The sequence below is a fragment of the Rhamphochromis sp. 'chilingali' genome (assembly GCF_963969265.1).
Source record: "Rhamphochromis sp. 'chilingali' genome assembly, chromosome: 1".
NCBI lineage: Eukaryota > Metazoa > Chordata > Actinopteri > Cichliformes > Cichlidae > Rhamphochromis > Rhamphochromis sp. 'chilingali'.
Genome location: NC_137929.1, coordinates 1,703,348 through 1,726,363, shown reverse-complemented (window position 1 = coordinate 1,726,363; position 23,016 = coordinate 1,703,348). Strand labels below are relative to the sequence as shown.

General features: G+C 42.1%; 1 protein-coding gene across 1 annotated transcript; it reads right to left on the bottom strand.

Annotated features, from left to right (window-relative positions):
* Positions 1-473: 473 nt before the first annotated feature.
* LOC308399554 (protein NLRC3-like) lies at positions 474-22,813 on the bottom strand (the record flags this gene model as incomplete). Its single annotated transcript, XM_080886874.1, has 9 exons — positions 474-1,229; positions 1,931-1,988; positions 8,047-8,220; positions 15,655-15,828; positions 16,009-16,182; positions 17,731-19,525; positions 19,677-19,848; positions 21,321-21,342; positions 22,692-22,813. 9 exons carry the CDS (start codon positions 22,811-22,813, stop codon positions 717-719), a joined length of 3,204 nt encoding a protein of 1,067 aa, XP_080743000.1. The 3' UTR covers positions 474-716.
* Between the last annotated feature and the right edge of the window lie 203 nt (positions 22,814-23,016).

Genomic DNA, 23,016 nt, shown 5'->3' with positions numbered 1-23,016 from the left:
CTCATTGACTGACCCTCTGGACAGGTCAGGTGTTAATGGGAAGACCTGGTTAAAAATTGCACTACTGTGTTCAGTTATACACCGTTTTGTGATCACTGTTGTTGATATATTTATGTGGGCTGAGATTTTACTTTCAAAGAAAACACAGTAATGATCAGACACGCCCACATCAGACACAGTAACCTTTGAAATGCTCAGGCCTTTGGAGATCAGTAGGTCAAGAGTGTGTCCTCTATTATGTGTGGCCTCTGTTACATGCTGAGTCAGCCCAAAGTTGCCCAGAGTGTTACTCAGGTCTTTAGTCCCTTTGTCCTGAGGGTTGTCCACATGAATGTTAAAATCCCCAACAATAATTACACAGTCAAAATCAACACAGATCACAGACAGCAGTTCACTGAGGTCATTAAAAAAGTCTGTGCAGTATTTGGGAGGCCTGTAAACATTAAGAAACACAACTTTGGATGGGGCCTTGTACATCACTGTCAGCAATAGACTCATTCTGCTGTGTGGACAGGAACACATGTGACATCACTTCCTGTTTGTTTGTGACTGAAGAAGTTTACAAGGAATCATTTAGAAGAGTTTCAAACATCAACTGATTGAATCCATGAATCTGAAAACGTGTTTGTGAATGAAAGAGACAGACATGTACAGACTGAACTATCTGTTCAACAGTCAGAGTGTTTCTGTAACAGGAGACACTCTTTACACTCCACTCAGCACAGGGACACTGAAGAACCAGGATAGACTGTAAACCCAGGATAAAGAGTTTGAGTGAATGTGGTGTTGAAGGTGTGGAGGTGGATCAGAGTGTCAGAGGAGACTCTGTAGAAGGACAGAGTGCCAGCAGGACAGTCCACATACACTGCTGCTCTGTTAGAGACAGAGGAGGAGGAGATGGATGTTTGTATGTCATTGTGCCAGACATGACGAGGACCATCATCAGAGCAGCTCAGACTCCAGGACTGATCATTTCCTCCAAACACACAGTCATCACTGCCTCCTTTCCTGCTGATGCTTCTGTAACTCACTGATATATCAACGCCTCCTCTCCACTCGACCTCCCAGTAACAGCGACCAGTCAGACCATTTCTACACAGCAGCTGACGAACATCAAATCTGTCTGGATGATCAGGATATGACTGAACCTCCTTCACACGTGTCACCTTCCTGTTGTTGTCAGACAGTTGGAGCTTTGTGTTCACTGTGTTTGTGTCGATTGTGAGTTGACAGGAATCTGATGGAGAGAACAAACACAATCCAGCTGCAGTTATTGATCCATCATCTGTTCATTGATTGACACTTTGATGATGACTCCTGACATGATGAAGATGGTTGAATGTGTGCTGCTTTGTTTTCATGAATCCCATTAAAAACACACTTACACTTCCTCAGACCTGGTCTCAACCATCGGACTCCAGCAGGCTCCACCCTGAAAGGAGGAGGGGGGTCAGAGCAGCACAGTCAGCATGCACACATGGACATTACATGGCTCTCACACACACACTGTTACACACTGAGCTCAAAGCTCGGCTCCACTGTTTTATTCAAAGAAATCTACATTTATTTATCAGCACATTTAAAAACAGCTTGAGCCAAAGTGCTGCACAGAGTAGAGAGAAAATAGGAAACATACACAGTAATGACTATAAAGACTGGTCAGGATTGAAAGCTACAGAGTACAAATGTGTTTCCAACCGGCTTTTAAAAATGTCCAGTGTTGGTGACGACCTGATGTGAAGGGCGACTGTTCCAGAGTTTGGCTGCAGCCATCGATAAAGCTCACCTCTGTTTTTACGTCTAGTTCTGGTCAGAAGCTGCTTATCTGCAGACCTGAGGGCTCCACTTGGATTCTTTTGTTAAAGAGAGATAAGATGGAGCCAATCCATTCACAGATTTAAAGACAACCAGATCTGGAAGTGGATTCTACCACGTACTGGTAACCAGTGGAAAAAGCTGGTGATGGGTCGTCTAGCACAGACCCACCGCTGGAACCAGACAATTGATGAGGGAGAGAACTGTGACAGCGCCGTTCCTTCACTTGACCTCAGTCGCTCTCGTCTGCTCCCTCGTAACACTGCTCTTTATTGAGCTTACGTGAATATGCACAAGTTCATTAACATATGACGTCTTACACAGGTATGAACAAAGAGTACCAGTCTGTGCATAGTGTGTGTGTGTGTGTGTGTGTGTGTGTGTGTGTGTGTGTGTGTGTGTGTGTTTTCCAGATGTGACCCTGTGACACCAAAGCTGGTGCTAAGAGTCCAGCGGTCCCCCTAACAAAGGGCTCTCATACTTAACCAGACACAGAGTAGGTGTCCTCCTACACCAGGGGTCTCAAACTCGTGGCCCGCGGGCCAATTGCGGCCCGCAGGACGATAGTTTTTGGCCCCACCTTAATATGAAAATGTAATGTTAGTTTGATAATGTATGACACTTTACAGTGTTGTGGGCGGAGCTGAATTAACCCACCAATCAGGGTGGGATATGGATCTCAGGGGACACCAGCCGGGCTTGATGCAAGCAGGGAAACATTTCTCAATGAGTCAAAGGCTACGTTCACACTGCAGGCGAAAGCGCATCAAATCCGATTTTTTTGATCCTATGCGACCCATATCCGATCATGCTATGACAGTGTGAACGGCGCAAATCCGATATTTTCAAATCCGATCTGGGTCACTTTCGTATGTGGTACTGAATCCGATACATATCCGATGTTTTAGAAAGCGACTGCTGTTTGAACGGTCAAGTCGCATTAAATCCGCCTTTTACGTCACCGACACAAGACTGAAGCCAATTATCAGCGCCAGAGAAGCGCCCGAGAAGACATCGCGAACGCTTCCTGGCCATCCAGTGTAGATGTCAGTGAAACTGTTGGGAAGACAACATAAACATTTTATTTGTACTGTATAATCTGCAGATTCTGACAGAAATCTACAGCTATCCTTTGAAGCACTGCTCCTCTCTTAAACGGCGATAAGGATCATTATTAGGTTATCTACATTATTATGTAAATAACAAAATAACTTAAAGCAAAAATTGGGAAACGTGAAGTCCGAAGTCTTTATATTAAGGGCCATCAGTCAAACAATATTGTTGCTCTGGGTCTAAACAGAGCGCGTTGTGTGTGACATCTTCTTTTGCGCATGCGGGCCGCTTTGAGCGTTCACACTAGAGAGCGTTTGCTGTCGCATTTTATTTGTAGTGTGAACGAGCAGACAAAAAAATCGGATTTGATCAAAAAATCGGAATTGAGCATTAAGACCTGCAGTGTGAACGTAGCCAAAGTTCCAGCAGCGTTGCCCTGGAGTGTTTCTTTCTTTCCTGTGCCTGGCTGGCTTCCTCCTTTCTATTGGGCAAACGCCGACATTTGCCCCAGCGCGCTGCGTTCACAACACTTCAAAAAAAGTTGTTTTTTTTAAGTTGCTGCCCAGCGGGACATTATACGTATATAGATTTATACACACGTCAGTGGGATTTAAAGTTATTTTTCCACAGAGAGAGATCTCATATTAACTCTCACAGTTATGCGTAGGCGGCGGGATAAAAGAAAAGTCATGAACTCAATGCAGCCCAATTTAGTCTGCAGTCACATAGTGACACCTGTTCATCGGCAACAACAGTCCCCGGTAACCCGGACTAATTATAGGGTCGCACCGTAATTTGTGGCTCGATGTTTTTATTTGCATCACTGCGTTTGCATTGCAGCAAACATGAACATTACATATATTTCAATATAATGTAAAAGCAGTCAAAACAACTAACATCAGAAACAGCTGATGTTATTTGTTATATGTCACGGTGTCATTTCCGCTTCTTTCTCCTGTAACAACAGCCCGGCGCCGTGAGCAGTCGCCTTTTTTGCGCTCGCTATCCCTGCACTTTCTACCATCTGCAAACGCCACGGTGTTCGTGTCGTCATGAAAGACATGAACATCGAGCGTAAAAACAAAGGAGACTGCTACCGGCTTTTTATCTGCCGATCGCCGTGCTACGGTTGCAAGAAAAAGAAGCAGAAATGACGTTCTCTACGCGTTGAGACGTTCCCCGTCCGTCGGCTAAACGCTTGATTGAAACTTCAATGCGACAGTGACACCAAGTAGAATTATAAATGTCACATAGCCCCAAACATGTCTTTTTCAAAGCCTGCGGTGAAGAGAAAGGTTGGTGATGAGCACCGACAATTTCAGGAAAGTCGGAAATGCAATATTTCTTTGTTGAGCACAGGGGCACCCCGACCTGTCTCATTTGCACAGAGAAAGTTGCGCTGCACAAGGAATACAATTTGAAACGTCATTACACAACTAGACATGCTGAGGTGGATGCAAAATACCAGGGAGACGAGAGAGCGAACCGGGTTGCCAGTCTTAAAACAGATCTACTGAGGCAGCAAGATTTCTCCAAGAAAGCAACCAAAGAGAATAATGCAGCAGTCGGAGCCACGTGGTTAGTGAGATGATTGCTAAAGCAGGGAAGCCATTCACAGAAGGTGCATTTGTCTAAAAGTGCATATTGCAGGCTGCAAATATAGTCTGTCCGGGAAAGAAAGGTCAGTTTAGCAACATCAGCCTTTCTGCCAACACCGCAGCAGATCGCATTTCTGACCTGTCAAGTGACATTTATGACCAACTGTGTGAGAAAGCCAAATGTTTCAGTGTATACTCAGTCGCTCTTGATGAGACCACAGACATCACCGACACTGCCCAGCTCCCAATGTATGTCCGTGGTGTTGATGACAGTTTTGAAGTGATGGAGGAGCTGCTCACAGTAATTCCAATGCATGGCCAGACCACCGCTCAGCAGATATTTACAAGCTGTGTGATGCCATTGAGAATGTTGGTTTGCCATGGAAGAGGTTTGTTGGAATAACAACAGATGGAGCGCCATCAATGACAGGGAGGAAACATGGACTGGTGGCACAAAACAAACTGGAAGAGGAAGGCGTGGGGGAGGCCATTGCTCTGTACTGCATCATCCATCAGCAGGTCCTTTGCAGCAAATGCCTGAAGTTTGACAATGTGATGTCTATTGTTGTGAAATGCATCAACCAAATCAGATCCAGGGGCTTAAAGCACCGAAGGTTCTGTGCTTTTTTAGAGGAAATGGAGTCAGAATATGGGGATGTGCTCGACTTCACTGAGGTACGTTGGCTCAGCAGGGGAAATGTATTAAAGAGACTTTTTGAGTTGAGAGCAGAAGTGAAGCCTTCATGGAGAAGGATGGAGTTAGTGTTCCTGTGCTAACTGATCCCAAATGGCTCATGGACTCAGCTTTTCTTGTTGATATGACACATGAGCTTAATGTACTGAACAAGACGTTACAAGGCCAGGGGCAACTTGTCAGTGCTGCCTATGACAACGTGAGAGCATTCTCCACAAAACTGGCGCTCTGGAAAGCTCAGCTCTCTCAGACAAACCTTTGCCATTTCCCAGCATGCAAGGCACTCGTGGATGCAGGCACACCATTCAGTGCTGACGAGTATGTTGATGTCATTTTGATGCTACAGGAGGAATTTGATCACAGGTTTGCTGACTTCAAGACACACAGAGCCACCTTTCACATTTTTGCGGACCCCTTCTCCTTTGATGTGCAAGATGCCCCTTCTGTGCTTCAAATGGAGCTCATTGAGCTGCAGTGCAACTCTGAACTCAAAGCAACGTTCAGGGAGGTGAGTGGAAAAGCAGACAAGCTTGGACAATTTTTGAGAGAATTGAGCCCTAGTTTCCCTCGGCTTTCCCGAATGTTCAAGCGGACCATGTGCCTTTTTGGTAGCACATACTTGTGCCAAAAGCTTTTCTTCACTTTGAACTTCAATAAGTCCAAGTACAGGTCCAGACTTGCGGATGATCATCTTTAAGACATACTGAGGGTCGCAACTGCTTCCTCCCTCAGGCCAAATCTGGCTCGGCTATGCGAGAGGAAACGCTGCCAGGTCTCTAGCAGCAAGGAGTAGGCAAGAGAAGCCATGTTCAGAAGAACAGTTCATTTTCTACAGTGTTCCATTCATGTTCAGAAGAAGGTTATAGAACTGTTAATACAGACATTTCAATCTAAATACAGCAGATATAGAAGACTGAAAGAAACACACAAGTTCACTGGCTAAAAATATCTTATTATTATTTTATTTATGTATTACAGATTGATTTATTTTCTTATTAATTCTTAATTTGTTTATTTATTTTTCATATTTTGTGTTAAAAAATAAAAATAAAGAGATTTGAGAAGACTGGAATTTTTTAACCATGCCTTTCTTGTGGAAAACCTAATGCGGCCCACCCTCACCCAGACTCTGCCTGCAGCGGCCCCCAGCTAAATTGAGTTTGAGACCCCTGTCCTACACCATAAATCAGTAAGAAAGGGTACGACCTCTCTCATGGCCCCAAGTGGTGTGTGCATGCCAGAGCACTCTGGAAGGCACACAGAGTCTTTACAGACTACTAAGGATCAAACCTCTATCATTATGCAATCGATTATAAAATTAAGCATATATGAGTAAATATTTCTAAGCATAAATGACAATCAACAATATAAACCTTACAGCTGGTTTTAATAACAGAATTCATTTGTTTCTCAAATGAGAAAGAACTATCGAGAAACACTCCTAAATCTTTAGTTCTGAACTTTTCCAGTGGGCCAAGGTCGACATTATCTGCTAATGCTAAATAGGCTGCCGTTATTAACTAATGCTAATTTGATGTGAATTAGCATTATGCACTAATGCTAACGCTTACTTTTTAACAATGTGAGTAGCTAATGCTAACACTATTTCCCTTAACTTTATAACAATGTGAACGGCTAATGCTAACACTCTTTTTCCTAGCATTACAACATCTGAGCTGCTAATGCTAAGTAGGCCGCCATTAGCACCTACGTCTAATTTAAGGCAAATATGCATTAGAACCTAATGCTCATATCGTTTTCCTTTGCTTTATAACAATGTGAGCAGCTACTGCTAAATAGCATTAGCTAATAACAGCAGTCTAATTTAATGCAAGTTAGCCTCATTTGCATTATAACGATGTGAGGAGTTAATGCTAAGTATGCTGCCATTAGCGGCTAATTCTAATTAGGGGTGAATAATTATTACCAGCTAATGCTAATATCGTTTTCTCTTTTTCCTTATAACAACTTGAGCAGCTAATGCTAATAGCATTATATTTTGTAAGCAGTTAATGCTAAGTAGGCTGCCATTATTAACTAATACTACGTTGACGTGAATTAGCATTATGCGCTACTGCTAATACTGTTTTCCCTTACTTTTTAACAATGTGAGTGGCTAATTCTAAGTACGCTGCTGTAAATAGCTAATGCTAATTTAATGTGAGTTAGCATTATCCAATAACACTGTTTTCTCTTACTTATTAAAAATGATAGTAGCTAATACTAATACTCTTTTCCGTTGGGTAACAACAAAGTGAGGAGTTAATGGTAAGTAGGCTGCTTTTAGCGGCTTATTCTAATTAGGGGTGAATAATTATTAGCAGCTAATGCTAATATTGTTTTCTCTTCCCTTTTAACAATGCGAGCAGCTAGTGCTAGGTAGGCTAGCTGCTCCTGTCTGCCTATTTTTCACACACACAGACTGAAATGATTCACAGCCTTGTTTCATCCTTCTGTCAGTGTCACTGACTGTCACTGTGACTGTGGACATACAGCATGGGAAACATACACATGGCTCACACTTTATTAGGTGGTATTAGTGGCCACTATCTCAGGTATAGTACACCTGTGACCTAATAAAGTGTATCTAAAGATACAAAATGTTGTCTCTGTCCAAATATTTATGGACCTAACTGTAGGTCTACTTTTAATGAAACTCTCAACATGACTTATCAGTTATCATTAATGTTCCTGCAAACAGACTCCTTGGAGACTCCCTACATAAATATCCATGTACTATCCAGCTAGACTAGTGTGTCTGTCCCTGAAAATATTCCTGCATGTGTGATTGTTCATGTCTCATCTGCAGGAAACAAACAGGAAGTGAGTGAAGGACACAGAAAATGTTTCCAGCTCTTCCTCCTCTATCAGACATTCTCTCCATACCTGAGAGTGTCCAGTCTCCAGCCTGGATCCTTCAGTCCAGTCTCCAGCTGCTTCATTCCTGAGGGACCTGGATGATTGTAGCTCAGGTCCAGCTCTCTCAGATGGGAGGGGTTGGAGCTCAGAACGGAGGCCAAAGAAGTACAGCCTTGCTCTGTGATCAGACAGCCTGACAGACTGCAGAATCAGAATCAGAATCAGAATACTTTATTGATCCCTGGGGGAAATTATTTAATACAAGTCAGAAAAAAAAAAAAAAGAATACATAAGAAAAAAGAGCTAAACTAAGAGAAAAGCAGGAGCGACTGTAACAGGCTGCACGCTGGTTGGCGCATGCGCACTCATGCAGACACACAAAACAACAATCCGTCTGTTATCCATCTCTATGGCAGCATAACTCAGGGATGGTTCAGGGTCACCTGATCCAGCTCGAACTATAAGTTTTATCAAAAAGGAAAGTTTGAAGCTGATCTTCAAAGTAGAGAGGATGTCTGTCTCCTGGACCCTATTTCAGGAAGCCGGTTTAGGGCAAACTCTGAGTAAGTATACCCTGAGTTAACGAAAACTCTGGGTTTTCAGTTTCACAAAGCGAGTTTAGATTAATTTTGAGTGAGTCACTATGACACTCCGTGAAGCTAACCTGCCCCCTAGCAGGTTTACTTCAACTAACCCTGACGTTCTCCGCCTCTTTGTCAGAAACCTGACTGTAGGAAGTGTCAGACATGGCGTGCCCCTTCCTTGAAGAGCCAGTAGATGTTGAAGCCCAAATTCTCCGCAGAGCTCTCCGCCAGGAGAGAGTGATTAGAGCGTGTTTGGACATTTTATCATTTCCTGATGATTTCCTGTGTGAACGTTACCGTTTGTCAGCACAATCTACAATTTATTTGAATAACATCCTCAGGCCTAATATTGCTCATAAGACACATCGCGGACATTCTCTCAGTTCTGTACATATTATTTGTATTGCACTTCGGTTTTTTGCAAACGGGAGCTTTCTGTATAATATTGGTGACGCTGAGCACGTTTCCAAGGCTACCGTCTGTCGGGCAGTCAGGAATGTTACAGTTGCACTGAAACATCTCCTGTACTCGTCTGTGGTGTTCCCCGGTCATAGACCCACAAGATTTATCAAAGAGGGATTCCACAAAATTGCAGGTATCAGGATGAACAAAACTTAATTCATGATGTGGTGATACTTGAACTACTACTTAAATTTTACATTTATTTTCAGGGTTCCCAGGCGTGATTGGCTGTACAGATGGCACTCACATTCCAATCATTGCTCCTTCAGTAAATGAAGGAGACCATGTGAACAGGAAGTCTTTCCACAGCATTAATGTACAGGTACATAGTTCCCTGTAGCATTTCAAACTAAAAAATTTTTTCATTATAGTAATGGATGCTAATTTGTGTTCTCTGCACTGTGAAGATCATATGTGATGCTGCCAACATTATCACAAATGTGGAAGCCAAGTGGCCAGCCTCTGTGAGTGGTGGTGGTGGAGGACCCCCACCTGTTTTTCGGGCCTCCGCTTTTTTTCTAGTGGCCATAACGGGTCACATTTGAGCATACAGAGTAAGCAAATATGTACTTGTAATGTGCTCAGATAATTTCAATACGTGCCTACAGAAAGAAAATTAATGTAGCCTCTAACTGCAATTGATTTACATAGGACAAACAGACCAAGCACTATGGCTCATAATACAATTTCACCTTACCTGTTTGGACTATATTTTTATATTTCATTTTTACTTGCTGCCAGGAACGTTTGGGGCCTGTTGGGTTGCACCTGCGCTCACATCACATCACAAAATAAAATGTATAAAATAAAAAATAAAATATAATAAATAACGTGTTAAATGGGTGGAAATCCCTAGATCAATGTTTAAATTAACACTCATGCATTGACTCTGTTGGCTATGTTTTGCCATGCATGCTCCCTTTCTTTTGCAGCTGAGGCTGTGTTACTTTTTTTTCTGCAAAATTTGCATGTTATCGGCATATGCTGCCATCAGAATTTCGGCCTCAAGCGCTGTAAAATACATTGACCGCGCCTTCTTTCCCTCCGTCTCCATGGTGACTCGCTTAATCTGTGCTCCACTAATCAGGGCTTTATGTATCCTCGTGCGCGCGCTTAACTTGGGGTTAGAGCAACTCCGAGTTGATTGAACTACTTGTTATCAGCTTTTCTGAAACCGAATATTCCGAGTTGGACAGTTCGGGGTTACTCAACCCTGAGTATCGTTTTTCACTCTGAGTTTTCTAAACCGGCTTTCTGAAATAGGGCCCTGAACTCAAACTGGGAGCTGCTTCCACACCCAGTCCAACATAGCCAGGCTTTCTTTGCTGCTTTGACAAAACAACAAATCCCAGTCAGAGATGATGAGCATCATCACAGTGATGATCATTTCTCTGTAACCCAGGCTTTCTACTTCAGGATCTGTGCACGCTCACAGAACAAGGAGACCTTTAAACATCATTTCACTAAATGGATGGACTGAGCTCGGCCTACAGATGAACTGGATTAATAAAGATTTGACCTCAGTGTGCTCAGTGTTACTGTCTATTCCTAACATATTCCTAACATGATAGCTGCACTTTAGAACTCTAAAACTGGAACTGACACATATTTAAACTCTACATGTCACTCAGTACATTCAGTTCTGACACTCGCCCACAGTCCAACAAAGGAAACATGGAGATCACATCAGTTTGTCACCAAAGTCTAATTATTCCAGAGGGCAGTGTTGATACAACTAAAGTTATTTTTAAGCAAAGTTGAGTTTTTTATCGTCGGAGTACTTCATGTCTGAAGTATCACTTAAATGCATTACACGCTGTTGATAGCAGCAAACAAACCACCCAAACAAACAGAGTTGGGAGGCTTGGGCAGACTACGTAGATTCAGCTAGTGGGAGGAGTCAAGATAAACCAAAGAAAGACAAGCTAACAGACGCCAGAGTGAAGTGAGTAGCTACAAACTTCAGGCCGATTAGTGTTGTTGAAGAAGTCGGTCTGAGGAACGTTCTTAGGATCAACAAATGACGGCATGTATGATCCTCCCTCAAGACGCACCATCACAAGAAGAACACATGAGCTGTAGAAAAAGGAGAGACTACGAAAGCCACGGCGTTACAACGTGCACCAGCTGTTGGTCTCTCTGTAGACCCGGGAGTTACAGTACATGATATTAATGAAGAGTGGGAGCTGCATTCTATAGCAAACAATTTGTTATGAGGTAATCAGCTGATCTTACTTTAACCGGAAGCCCTTCACAGTAATTGCAAAGCCTTTATTTTGTCCAACTACCATCAGTTCGTCTGTACTGATGGTAACTTAAAGTCACACTAATGCAGTTTAGTTTGTATAGTGTAAGTAGTAGAAGTATACTACAGTACCCTGATCACTGATAGGTTAGGTTTATGTAGATATACACCTTTGTGTTTAACATTACTGCATTATAGTACTGTGATCTTTGACCTTATATATGGTTATGTTAGCTATACTGACGTATGCATATAACTGGATATGTATCTTATCTATTCATCTTATTTGTCATGTATTTGTATTGTGTACTTCCTTTTTGTAAGAAACCACACACGTGATCACAGCCACAAGAATCAATCAGTGAAAGAATAAAGTGCCTCAAACCAAACCTTAAGCTCCTTATTCCACACGCTGGGCCTTCAGTGGTGCTCTGGCTGACACACCAGAGTGACTGGAGTGCTAAAGAGTGAATCGGACACACCAGTGTAATCCCTGATATCTCCACTACATTTAATCGTCCTTCAGCCTGTGGCTGCAGTTAGCTGGTCTGCTAGTTAGCTGGTGTGCTAGTTAGCCGGTGTGCTATTTAGCCGGTTCGCTAGTCAGCTGGTGTGCTAGTTAGCTGGTATGCTAGTTAGCCGGTTCGCTAGTCAGCTGGTGTGCTAGTTAGCCAGTGTGCTAGTTAGCCAGTTCGCTAGTCAGCTGGTCTGCTACTTAGCTGGTTTGCTAGATAGCCGGTGTGCTAGTTAGCTGGTGTGCTAATTAGCAGAAATGTGACTTTACAGCTCGGCCTCACTCACTGACATTAGTCAGATATGACTGAATCTATATCACACTTAAAGCTTTCTGTAAATGAAAGGCTCAGTGAAAACGAGGCACTTCAGTCAATTTTAAAACACACACTCTGAATATAACCTGATCCAGACCAGGTTATAGGTTCAGCATCAGTAACCACGGTGATGTAGCCAGGTAAACACTTATGCATTTATGCTCACAATCACTCCAGTTAACCCAGCATGCATGTTTTTGGACTGTGGGAGGAAGCAGAGAACCTGAAGACAACCTAGACAGGCCACACTATCACCCTTATTTACAGAATTATAATTTAATTGGGTGATAAAGTAAAGAAAATAAATATTTTAATAAAAAAATATTCATAAATGAACTATTATTCAAATGGGTGGCTGTAGCTCAGGTGGCAGAGCAGGTCAGCCACTAATCAGAAGGTCGGTGGTTCGATCCCAGGCTGCACCCTGGCTGCATGCCAAATATCCTTGGGCAAGATACTAACCCCATGTTTGCCTACTGGTGGTGGTCAGAGGGCCCGGTGGCGCCTGTGTCCGGCAGCCTCGCCTCTGTCAGTGCGCCCCAGGGCAGCTGTGGCTACAATGTAGCTTGCCATCGCCAGTGTGTGAATGTGTGTGTGAACGGGTGGATGACTGAATGTAGTGTAAAGCGCTTTGGGGTGCTATGGACTAGAAAAGCGCTATACAAATGCAGGCCATTTACCATTTATTATTCAAGTAAGTAAGTAGAATATATTTATATAGCACATAATCTCGTTTGTATAGAAATGTCTTCAGCTGCTTTTTCAAAGAGTCAGTGGAGTCTAGACAGCATAAAGATAACAGCAGGGAGTTCCACAGCCTCGGTGCCTGAAAAGCTCGATCTCCACGTGTGTTGAACCGAATCCGTGGGACCAACAGTGACCTCTGACCTAAAGACCTAAGTGCTCGGTATGAAACATGAGGTTTCAACAGGTCAGCGATGCACTGAGGAGCTTCACCATGTACAGCTCTAAAAGTTATGAGTATAATGTTAAAATGAACCCTAAAATTTAGTGGCAACCAATGAAGAGAAGCCAAAACTGGAGTAATGTGTGACCTCTTGTTTGTGCCAGTTAAAAGTCTCGCCGCAGCATTCTGTACAGTGTGACGCTCCAGAGCTGATTTGTTGAGACAAGTAAAAAGACCATTACAATACTCCAAGTGAGAAGAGATAAAAGCATGAAGAATCATCTCAAGTTCTGCCTTTGACACCAGTCTGAGTTTAGAAATGTTTCTTAGATGATAAAAACAGTTTTGAAACAGTTGTTTAGAGAGTTTCTCAAGCAACATTGAACTGTCGAAAATAACACCTAAGTTTCTGAGACTCGATTTAATGGAAGGACCTAAAAACTGATCTGCTGCCTAATTTCTGAAGACATGTGATCAGGAGCAATGATCAAAGTTTCTGTTTATCCGTATTAAACTGGAGAAAGTTGAAGTTTCACAATTATTTGATTCCTGAAAGACAATAATTTAAACAAGAAAATGTATCAAACTGAGAATCTTTGAAAGAACAGTATAACTTAATGTCTGAATGTCATCAGCGTAGAGATGACAAGAAATATTATTGTAATATCTGATAATTTGGCCTAGAGCAGGGGTGGGGAACTCCAGGCCTCGAGGGCCGGTGTCCTGCAGGTTTTAGGTCTAACCCTGGGTCAGCACACCTGAATCAAATTCATTACCAGGCCTCTGGAGAACTTCAGGACGTGTTGAGGAGGAATTTAACCATTTAAATCAGATGTGATGGATCAAGGAAACATCTAAAAACTGCAGGACACCAGCCCTCGAGGCCTGGCGTTTGTCACCTGTGGCCTAGAGGACGTATATAAACCAAAAAGAGAATCGGGCCTAAAACAGATCCTTGAGGTACCCCAGAAGGCAGAACGGATGTTTCAGACAACACATGATTCATACAGACAGTCAAAGATCTCTCAGATACAGTAGATATGACAAACCATTTTGAAGCAACACCAGTAATCCTGAACAAGTCCTTCAGCCTATTTATCATGATGCTGTGATCAACAGTATCAAAAGCAGAGGAGAGATCCAACTCAGTACACTCTCCAGAGTCTGCTGCCATCAGAATGTCACCACACACTTTAAGTTAAGCCATCTCAGTGGAGGACAGTTTACAGAAACCAGACTGGAAAATGTCCAGAACACTGTTTTTCTCCAGAAAGTCAATAAGTTGTTCTGCAACTGTTTTTTCCAAGTTCGTTCAACGATTCATTACAATCAGATTTAGTATAGACTGGTACACGAGGAATATCAGGAGAGACAATTTTCATAATTGTATCAAACAATACTTTGGGATTGTTCTTTTCTGAAGCCATTAGATTTGAAAAATATTCAGTTCCAGCTTTTTTATCATGTCGTTAAGTGAGGATATTGATTCCTTGAGATGTACTCGATGAACCTCAAGCTTGGAAGCCTTCCATAAACGTTCTAACTTGACAGAATATCTCCTGAAATTTTGAGTATTTTCATTTATCCAGGGATAGAAATTTGAAGAATGGACAACACTTTGCTTCAGAGGTGCCGCTGTATCTAAATAAAGTGGACAAAGTGTTGTCTCCAAGAGTTTAGCTGATTTAGAGTGGCCAGGTACGGTGAGTGTGCTCCGGTTAAAGAACACGGAGGCAGACTTCCAAGTTCAGCTGATTTATTCGGTCTGTAGTGATGATACAGTCACCTGACCTAAACCCAGTGGAGATGGTTTGGGATCAGTGTTGGGCAAGTGACTTTGAACAAGTAATTATAGTTAGTAGTTACCAAGAAGTAACTAGTAACTATACTACTAACTATAGTTAACTCTACATAGTTACTTAGAGTTAAAATATTGTAAGTTACTAAAAGTAATTAATTACTTGAAAAGTAACTATTGTGTTACTTTAAAAAAAGTTCAACCCTCTGGGGTCCAGGGTATAATTGGCCATTTTTAACTACTTTTGTTTTGACCTCTATATTCCACCTTTAAAAACTATTTACTTTGCCTTGTTTGGTATCATTCTTTTCAGCACAACCTCACGTGTCTGAATTTATAGTTATGTTTTCATTTTGACAAACTGTATTAACACAATTGACCTAAAATCAGACAAAAAACAATATGAGTAGAAAAAGTTATATTTTTTACTGTTACAACCACAAACATGTTTAATAAATCATTAACTTGAAATCTAAATATAAATGGTGAATTTTAATATTTTAATAATATTTTAATAATAATAATAATAATGGATTGCATTTATTATTAAAGCCCTTAAAGTGCTTTACAATGCCACTATTCATTCACTCTCACATTCACACACTGGTGGAGGCAACTACAGTTGTAGCCACAGCTGCCCTGGGACAGACAGAAGCGAGGCTGCCATATTGTAATAAGTAATTCAGAGTCCAATTATCCACTCAAATGTAAATAAAAGTTCACTTGACAGCTGTATAAAGGTTACCTGTTTATACAATAATATAAGTCACATTTCAAATGATCATCTGTGGAAAAGTTTGAATCCTGACCTGAGAGTTTCCACTGCACACTGTGAACTCTTTAGTCCAGCAGACAGAAGCTTCACTCCTGAATCCTGCAGGTCAGAGTTACTCAGGTCCAGCTCTCTCAGACTGGAGGACTGGGAGCTGAGGACTGAGGACAGAGCTTCACAGCTTCTCTCTGATAGGTTACAGCCACTCAGTCTGAAAAATAAAAGACAGTCTATACAACAAATACTCATGTAGAGTTTGTTAATACATTTCACAACATTAAATCTTGACTTTCTATTTTTAGAGGAAACATAAACATACTAAGAAACAACATCATATGTATGAACTTAAATAATTGAATAATTCTAACAACAAACTGTTTTCTGATCTGACCTCAGAGTATTCAGTTCACAGTTTAAACGTTGTAGTCCAGCAGACAGAAGCTTCACTCCTGAATCCTGCAGCTTTCTGATACTCAGGTCCAGCTCTGTCAGACTAGAGGACTGCGAGCTGAGAACTGAGGACAGAGCTTCACAGTTTCCCTCTGAGAGTTCACAGATGTTAAGTCTGAAGATAAAAACATGAATAAAGATTGATGTTAAAGTGTAATCAGGGTGCAATAGCTTATTGTCTTGTGCTGAGCAGGTTAGTAAAGCTTCACTTTAACTTAGAAATGAATAAAAATGCTATGAAACAAGGATAACTGGATAAAGTTTACCTTTACTGGTTAAATAATTGATTATTTTTGTTAGTTGATATAAACAAAACCAAACATCAAACATATAAACAAACAGAACTAAACAGAATACAAATTGATCTGACCTCAGAATATTCAGTTTGGCGTGTGGACTCTCCACTGCAGCAGACAGACGCTTTACTGCTGAAGCCTTCAGGATGTTGGTACTCAGGTCCAGCTCTCTCAGACTACAGGACTGGGAGCTGACCACTGACAACAACTTTTCACAGCCTTCCTCTGAGACGTTACAGCTGCTCAGTCTGAGAGAGAAAGGGAAAAAACAAAACAAAAAACAATATATGTGATCAAATGAAATTTGTTTATATGTTGAACCTTTAAAAAAAAAAAAAAAAAAAAAAACCTATGACACTATGAGTGCTACCAGTCCAGTGCACACGATTGGTACCTTGATGGTACCTTGCTCAGGGGTACCATCAAGGTAGCTGTTCGGTGGATTCGACCCCTGACCTTATGATCATGGGGCGACCACTCTGCCTACTGAGCTAATACTTCTGTGTACACTATCATACAATATTAACTAAAACAATTATTTTAGAAAATCTTACTAATTCAGTGATTGTTATGCTATTTAACTGTGAGTAACACTGGATTTTAAACACTAGCTGTATAAAACTCCTCCTGTTAAAGGTGTGTATAAAGGAGATGAGCTGAAATGCAGACTTCATGGAGAATGTTTGCTGTCAGGATATATCAAAGACAAAGCAGAGATCCATCCAGTCTCTTCCACTAAGCCCACAGAGGGAAAGACAACCATTCTCACACACACACCTGCATGAAGTTTAGATCACCAGGTAATCTAACTGCATGTCTGTGGACAGTGGGAAGAAACTGTAGAGGACCCAGAGACAACCCACTGTAATTCTGTGGGAACACTGGTTATGGAAGCCTTACAGTTAGATATGAATACTGTCAAGAAACAGGACCTGAGTGGCAATTTCAATTATGAAGCCCAAGTTTTCCCTCCATCCTGGATGAAAACAGGACAGTCACAGCAGAGATTTATAATAAAAAAGGGAGAGTGTGCACTGAAAGTGAGATAAAAAACAAACTGCTGGATTTGGAGACGTGAACAAGCTGACAATAATAAACCTGTCAGAGGGGCTGAAGGATCAGAGCTCATGTTCTTATTGGCTGGGCCTGGATTGTACTTTGATAAGAGATATAGACAAAAATGTGTCAGAAATACTGACACGGCCTGCTGGACTGAAAAATATTTACTGAGTGAATGATAATCATTTAATTCACTATTTTTATGTTTTTTAACTGTTCTTTGAACTCAGCATTTCTGATTTATGTCCCATGGTTTTAAGATTTTTATCGATTATAAGATTTTAAGCAATGAGTTCATGTTTACTTACAGAGCTTTATTGGAGGCTTTGACCACTGGCAGCATTCTCAGAAGAGCCTCCTCTGAAGCAGAGTATTTCTTAAAGTCAAACTCATCCAGATCTTCTTCTGATGACAGTAAGATGAAGGTCAGAGCTGAGCACTGAGCAGGAGACAGTTTACCTGTGGAGAGACTTCCTGAAGTCCTGTATTGTTGGATCTCCTCCACTAGAGAACGATCATTCAGTTCATTCAGACAGTGGAACAGATTGATGCTTTTCTCTGCAGACAGATTCTTACTGAGCTTCTCCTTGATGTGTTGAACTGTTTTCCTATTGGTCTGTGAGCTACTTCCTGTCTGTGTCAGCAGACCTCGTAGGAGACTCTGATTGGTCTGCAGTGAAAGACCCAGGAGGAAGCGGAGGAACAAGTCCAGGTGTCCATTTGGACTCTGCAAGGCCTTGTTCACAGCACTCTGGTGAAAAGATTCTTTTTGGTTTAAAAAGCTAAAACTCTTGGAGGTTATTTGTTTTTGTTCAAGAAGATTTTTTCCAGAGTTGATGAAGGTCAGATGGACATGAAGAGCAGCCAGAAACTCCTGAACACTCAGATGGATGAAGCAGAACACCTTGTCCTGGTACAGTCCTCTCTCCTCTTTAAAGATCTGTGTGAACACTCCTGAGTACACTGAGGCTGCTCTGATATGGATGCCACACTCTGTCAGGTCTGATTCATAGAAGATCAGGTTTCCTTTCTGCAGCTGATCAAAAGCCAGTTTTCCCAGAGACTCCATCATCTTCCTGCTCTCTGGACTCCAGTGTGGATCTGTCTCAGCTCCTCCATCATACTTGACCTTCTTCACTTTGGCCTGAACCACCAGGAAGTGGATGTACATCTCAGTCAGGGTCTTGGGCAGCTGTCCTCCCTCTCTGGTTTCCAGCACATCCTCCAGAACTGTAGCAGTGATCCAGCAGAAGACTGGGATGTGGCACATGATGTGGAGGCTTCGAGCTTTCTTGATGTGGGAGATGATCCTGCTGGCCTGCTCCTCATCTCTGAATCTCTTCCTGAAGTACTCCTCCTTCTGTGGGTCAGTGAACCCTCTCACCTCTGTAACCATGCCAACACAGTCAGGAGGGATCTGATTGGCTGCTGCAGGTCGTGTGGTTATCCAGAGGCGAGCAGAGGGAAGCAGTTTCCCCCTGATGAGGTTTATCAGCAGCACATCCACTGAGGTGGACTTTCTAGGGTCAGTTAGGATTGTAGTTTTGTGGAAGTCCAGAGGAAGTCGACACTCATCCAGACCATCAAAGATGAACACAACCTGGAAGTCTTCAAAGCTGCAGATTCCTGCTTCTTTGGTTTCAGTAAAGAAGCGATGAACAAGTCCCACCAAGCTGAACTTTTCCTCTTTCAGCACATTCAGCTCTCTGAAAGTGAATGGAAATATGAACTGGATGTCCTGGTTGGCTTTGTTTTCAGCCCAGTCCAGGCTGTATTTCTGTGTTAAGACTGTTTTCCCAATGCCAGCCACTCCCTTTGTCAGCACTGTTCTGATTGGTTCATCTCTTCCAGGTGAGGCTTTAAAGATGTCTTCTTGTCTGATGGTTGTTTCAGGTCTGTCTGGTTTCCTGGATGCTGTTTCCATCTGTCTGACCTCATGTTCATCATTGACCTCTGCAGTCCCTCCCTCTGTGATGTAGAGCTCTGTGTAGATCTGATTCAGGAGGGTTGGGTTTCCTGCTATAGCGATGCCCTCAAACACACACTGGAACTTCTTCTTCAGGGTGGATTTAAGGTTACGATGACAAACAGCAGCTGGAAGTTCTGAATAATAATAATAAAAATACAACTTCAACAATCACATTTTACAAAATGCTGATGACAATTTCTGACCCACTGAGAAATGACTGAACACACTGGTGTCACAAGTCTCTCATTTATCCAGCAGCTTAAATCTTTAGATAAATCCTCTTACGTCTCTGCAGACGGTCAGCCAGCTCCTCCTGCTTCATTCTCCTCAGGAAGTCCACTGTGATCTTCACAAATGCCTCTCTGCTGTTTCTCCTCTGCTCATCATCTTCCCTCTGAAACTCCAAGCACTGGGGCTTATTTGGATTCAGAGCCTTCTGGATCTTCTTCAGCTCATTCTTCACAAAAGTGATGATGTTGTCCTCCAGCAGCTGGAACAGAATACTTTATGAATGACCCACCACTCTGAACTTCAGTCTCCACAACATCCACTTCCGTACGATCAAGGGGCATATCATCCACGAAGTCTTTACCAATTATAGGTTTGACTTTATCTTATTAACTGAGACTTTCTCCACAACTCCATGATCCCAAAACGTTGATGCTGTTCATATGAATGCAGTGATTTAAGTGGGAGAAACATTTCACTGGTGTTCAGAGCTGAACTACCAACAGGTTGAGAATCGAAGCCAGAAACTTGGAGATGTTTCAGGTGACTCATACAGACAACTGGTCTTAAAGGTAGATATTAAGATATTACGTATCGGTATCGGTCAGATACTGACCTAAATTACTGGATCGGATAACGGAGAGGAATAAAAAATGTAATCTGATCCATTAAATATCAAAAAAGCACCTCACAGAACTTGCGACACGGCATAACTCGGCTCATAACCGTAGCACGTCGGAGCAGTGTGCTCACGTGATAGAGCGGCTGTATGTATTTGTAGCTTCGCTAACAACCCGTCATTTCATCTCCGAGGAAGTTTTCCCAGAGAGAAGTAAAGCAAGTGTGTAAGTTCATCTCTGAATGTTTGTAAAGCATTCCAGCGTTAAGCCTAACAACCGATATATGAAGCGACTGCCTCTCTCTCTCCTTCTCCTGCTGCTACTTCAATCATGAAACTGCTTAATGATCAGCTGATCGGCTTTTCTGTCGCGAGTCCGTCTCTCTTGTTTGTTTTTGGCCCACTTTGCACCAGAAAGAGGAAACCAGCGGCTGAACAACAGCAGCACGTTTAAGCTTGATAAGCTGTGGTTAGAATTTATTTAATATTACTTTCTACACCAGGATCCTTTTCTACGTAGCTGACGGCTGGTAACTGTGCAGGGGCGGATCTAGCAAAGTTTAGCCAGGGGGGCCGATAGGGCATGAACAGGGAAAAGGGGGCACAAAGATAGTTAGCTGTCGATGATTTTCTCAGTAAGATTGTAGGATTTTGAGTTATTCTTCAGATTTATTTAAACTCCTATATTGTGCAGTGTTGAGCGACCCATAATTTCTAAATACTTTTCATAAGAGCAGCCAGACTTTCAGCTAGTTTTTCTTTTTTAAGAGCTCAAAGATATTGAAGAAACAGTTATTCAGCTTCATTCCCACTGATCTCGACTACAAACTGTTTCACTTTGGTTTCTGTTTAAAGCCTCAATGTTTAAAACGTTTCCCTGTGATCACATTTGCACCGTCTGATTTCAAAGTTTGTTTTCTTTTGGTCATTTAGTTTACAGAGTCCTTGGTGTTCTGAAAAGGACCTATAAATAAATGTATTATTATTAATACTAATAATAAAGTAGTTGTTGTACATGTACAGACCATAAATATGGAGTCCAGCTGTGTTTGATGCTGCTCGGCAGACTGACCACTGGGAACCTCTGAGCTCTGCTGGTCCACTCTGTGGAGGAACCATGAAGGATTAGATCAACACAGGATAAAGATCCAGGAGTTTCTGCTCAAATAACTTCATCTGAATCAAGTCTTTCAAGTTTTAAACTCTCAGATTGTGAACATATCAGTAATTTTCAGTCTGTTTTCATGGACGTCCTTTCAGTGGTGATGTCAGGGATGATTTTGAAGAAGCTCATCAAACTGAACCATCAGCAGATCACTGCTCCAAAACCAGAACATGATCCGAGTCTCCCTCCACCACCAGAACACCAGCTTTACTAACGTGGTAGATCAGTGTAGTACAGATCAATAACTGATGAGTCATTTGATCAAAATCACTGAGTGCTTCACGTCTGACCCTCTGATGCTTCTGTAGACATTTTGCATATTTAATGAATGTCTGACAGTTTTACATTCATTCTATGAACACAGTGGAAATGTTGTGTTATAGTCTCCATGTTGTTTCCAGCATCATAAATTCTTAAGTTCAGAAAATTAGATTCTTTCTTCACAGCTGAAAAACAACAACATTTATTCTCTATTGAAATCTGCATCGTCCACTCCAAAGGTCACAATCTGAAGGTAACATCTGGTTTTGTTCCCTGTGGTTAACTCTGAGCATCAGTATGGTGGGATTTATCCACTACATCCACACCACTGTGGTTCAGTGTTGTCCTGATGGAGTAACAGCAGCCAGTATGATCCAGGCTTTAGCTGCTGGGTCTCTGTGTGACCTCTCAGACTGTTTAACAGATCAGACACAAAGAGAATCAGAGCAGCTCTGTTCTTTAAAGACAAACATGAACCCACTCAGGTCACACTTTCCCCACAGATATGAGCATCACTGTCCTCAAACAGCAAATGACCAAGTCGAACATTTGGATCTTTTCTCTTTCATTGTTTTCTTTTTAATGAATCTTTGTAACAATCTGAGGATGTTTCAGGTCATATTTATCCAGGAAACACAAACATGTAAAGGAGTCATCACAGCTCTCTGACCTCGTTGCTCCAGGTTCACCACTGAAGTGTGGAGGTCGACCTTTGGACCGGTCACTCCTCACAGACGGACAGCTGGACCCTGCAGACTGTGACCTCTGACCTCTGCAGACACAAACATGATTGAAGCAGCTGTGATCACACAGACTGCAGATAATGCAGCTGTTTCCTGTCAGTAACATCCTCTTAGATTAGAGTTCAGCTTTTTACAGGAAAACTGGACAAAACTGATTTTTGTTACAAACTCATTTTCATTTCCTCTCAGCTCACAAACACAGTCAGACAATCAACCAGAGTCAACACTGATTATAATGTCAGTGCAGAATTATTTCTGTTACTCAGTGAGTTCAGCTCTCTGACCTCGTTGCTCCAGGTTCACCACTGAAGTTTGGAGGATTTAGAGGTTTGGACCAGTCACTCCTCACAGACGGACAGCTGGACCCATCAGACTCTGCTCTGTCCTCCTCTTCCTCCATCATCATCTTCAGTCAGTCTGAGAGGTAAACCACAAACACTCAGTGAGTTCACATTAACAGGAGGAACTGAGTTACAGTCGCTGACCTCTGACCTGTCATGTGACCTAGAAACCAGGTCAATATGTCTGTAGGGTCAGTCATCCAGGTCATGTGATCTAAGGAGCTTGGAGAGAAAAGAGACGTCTTTAAGTTTCTGGAAGACGTTTCAT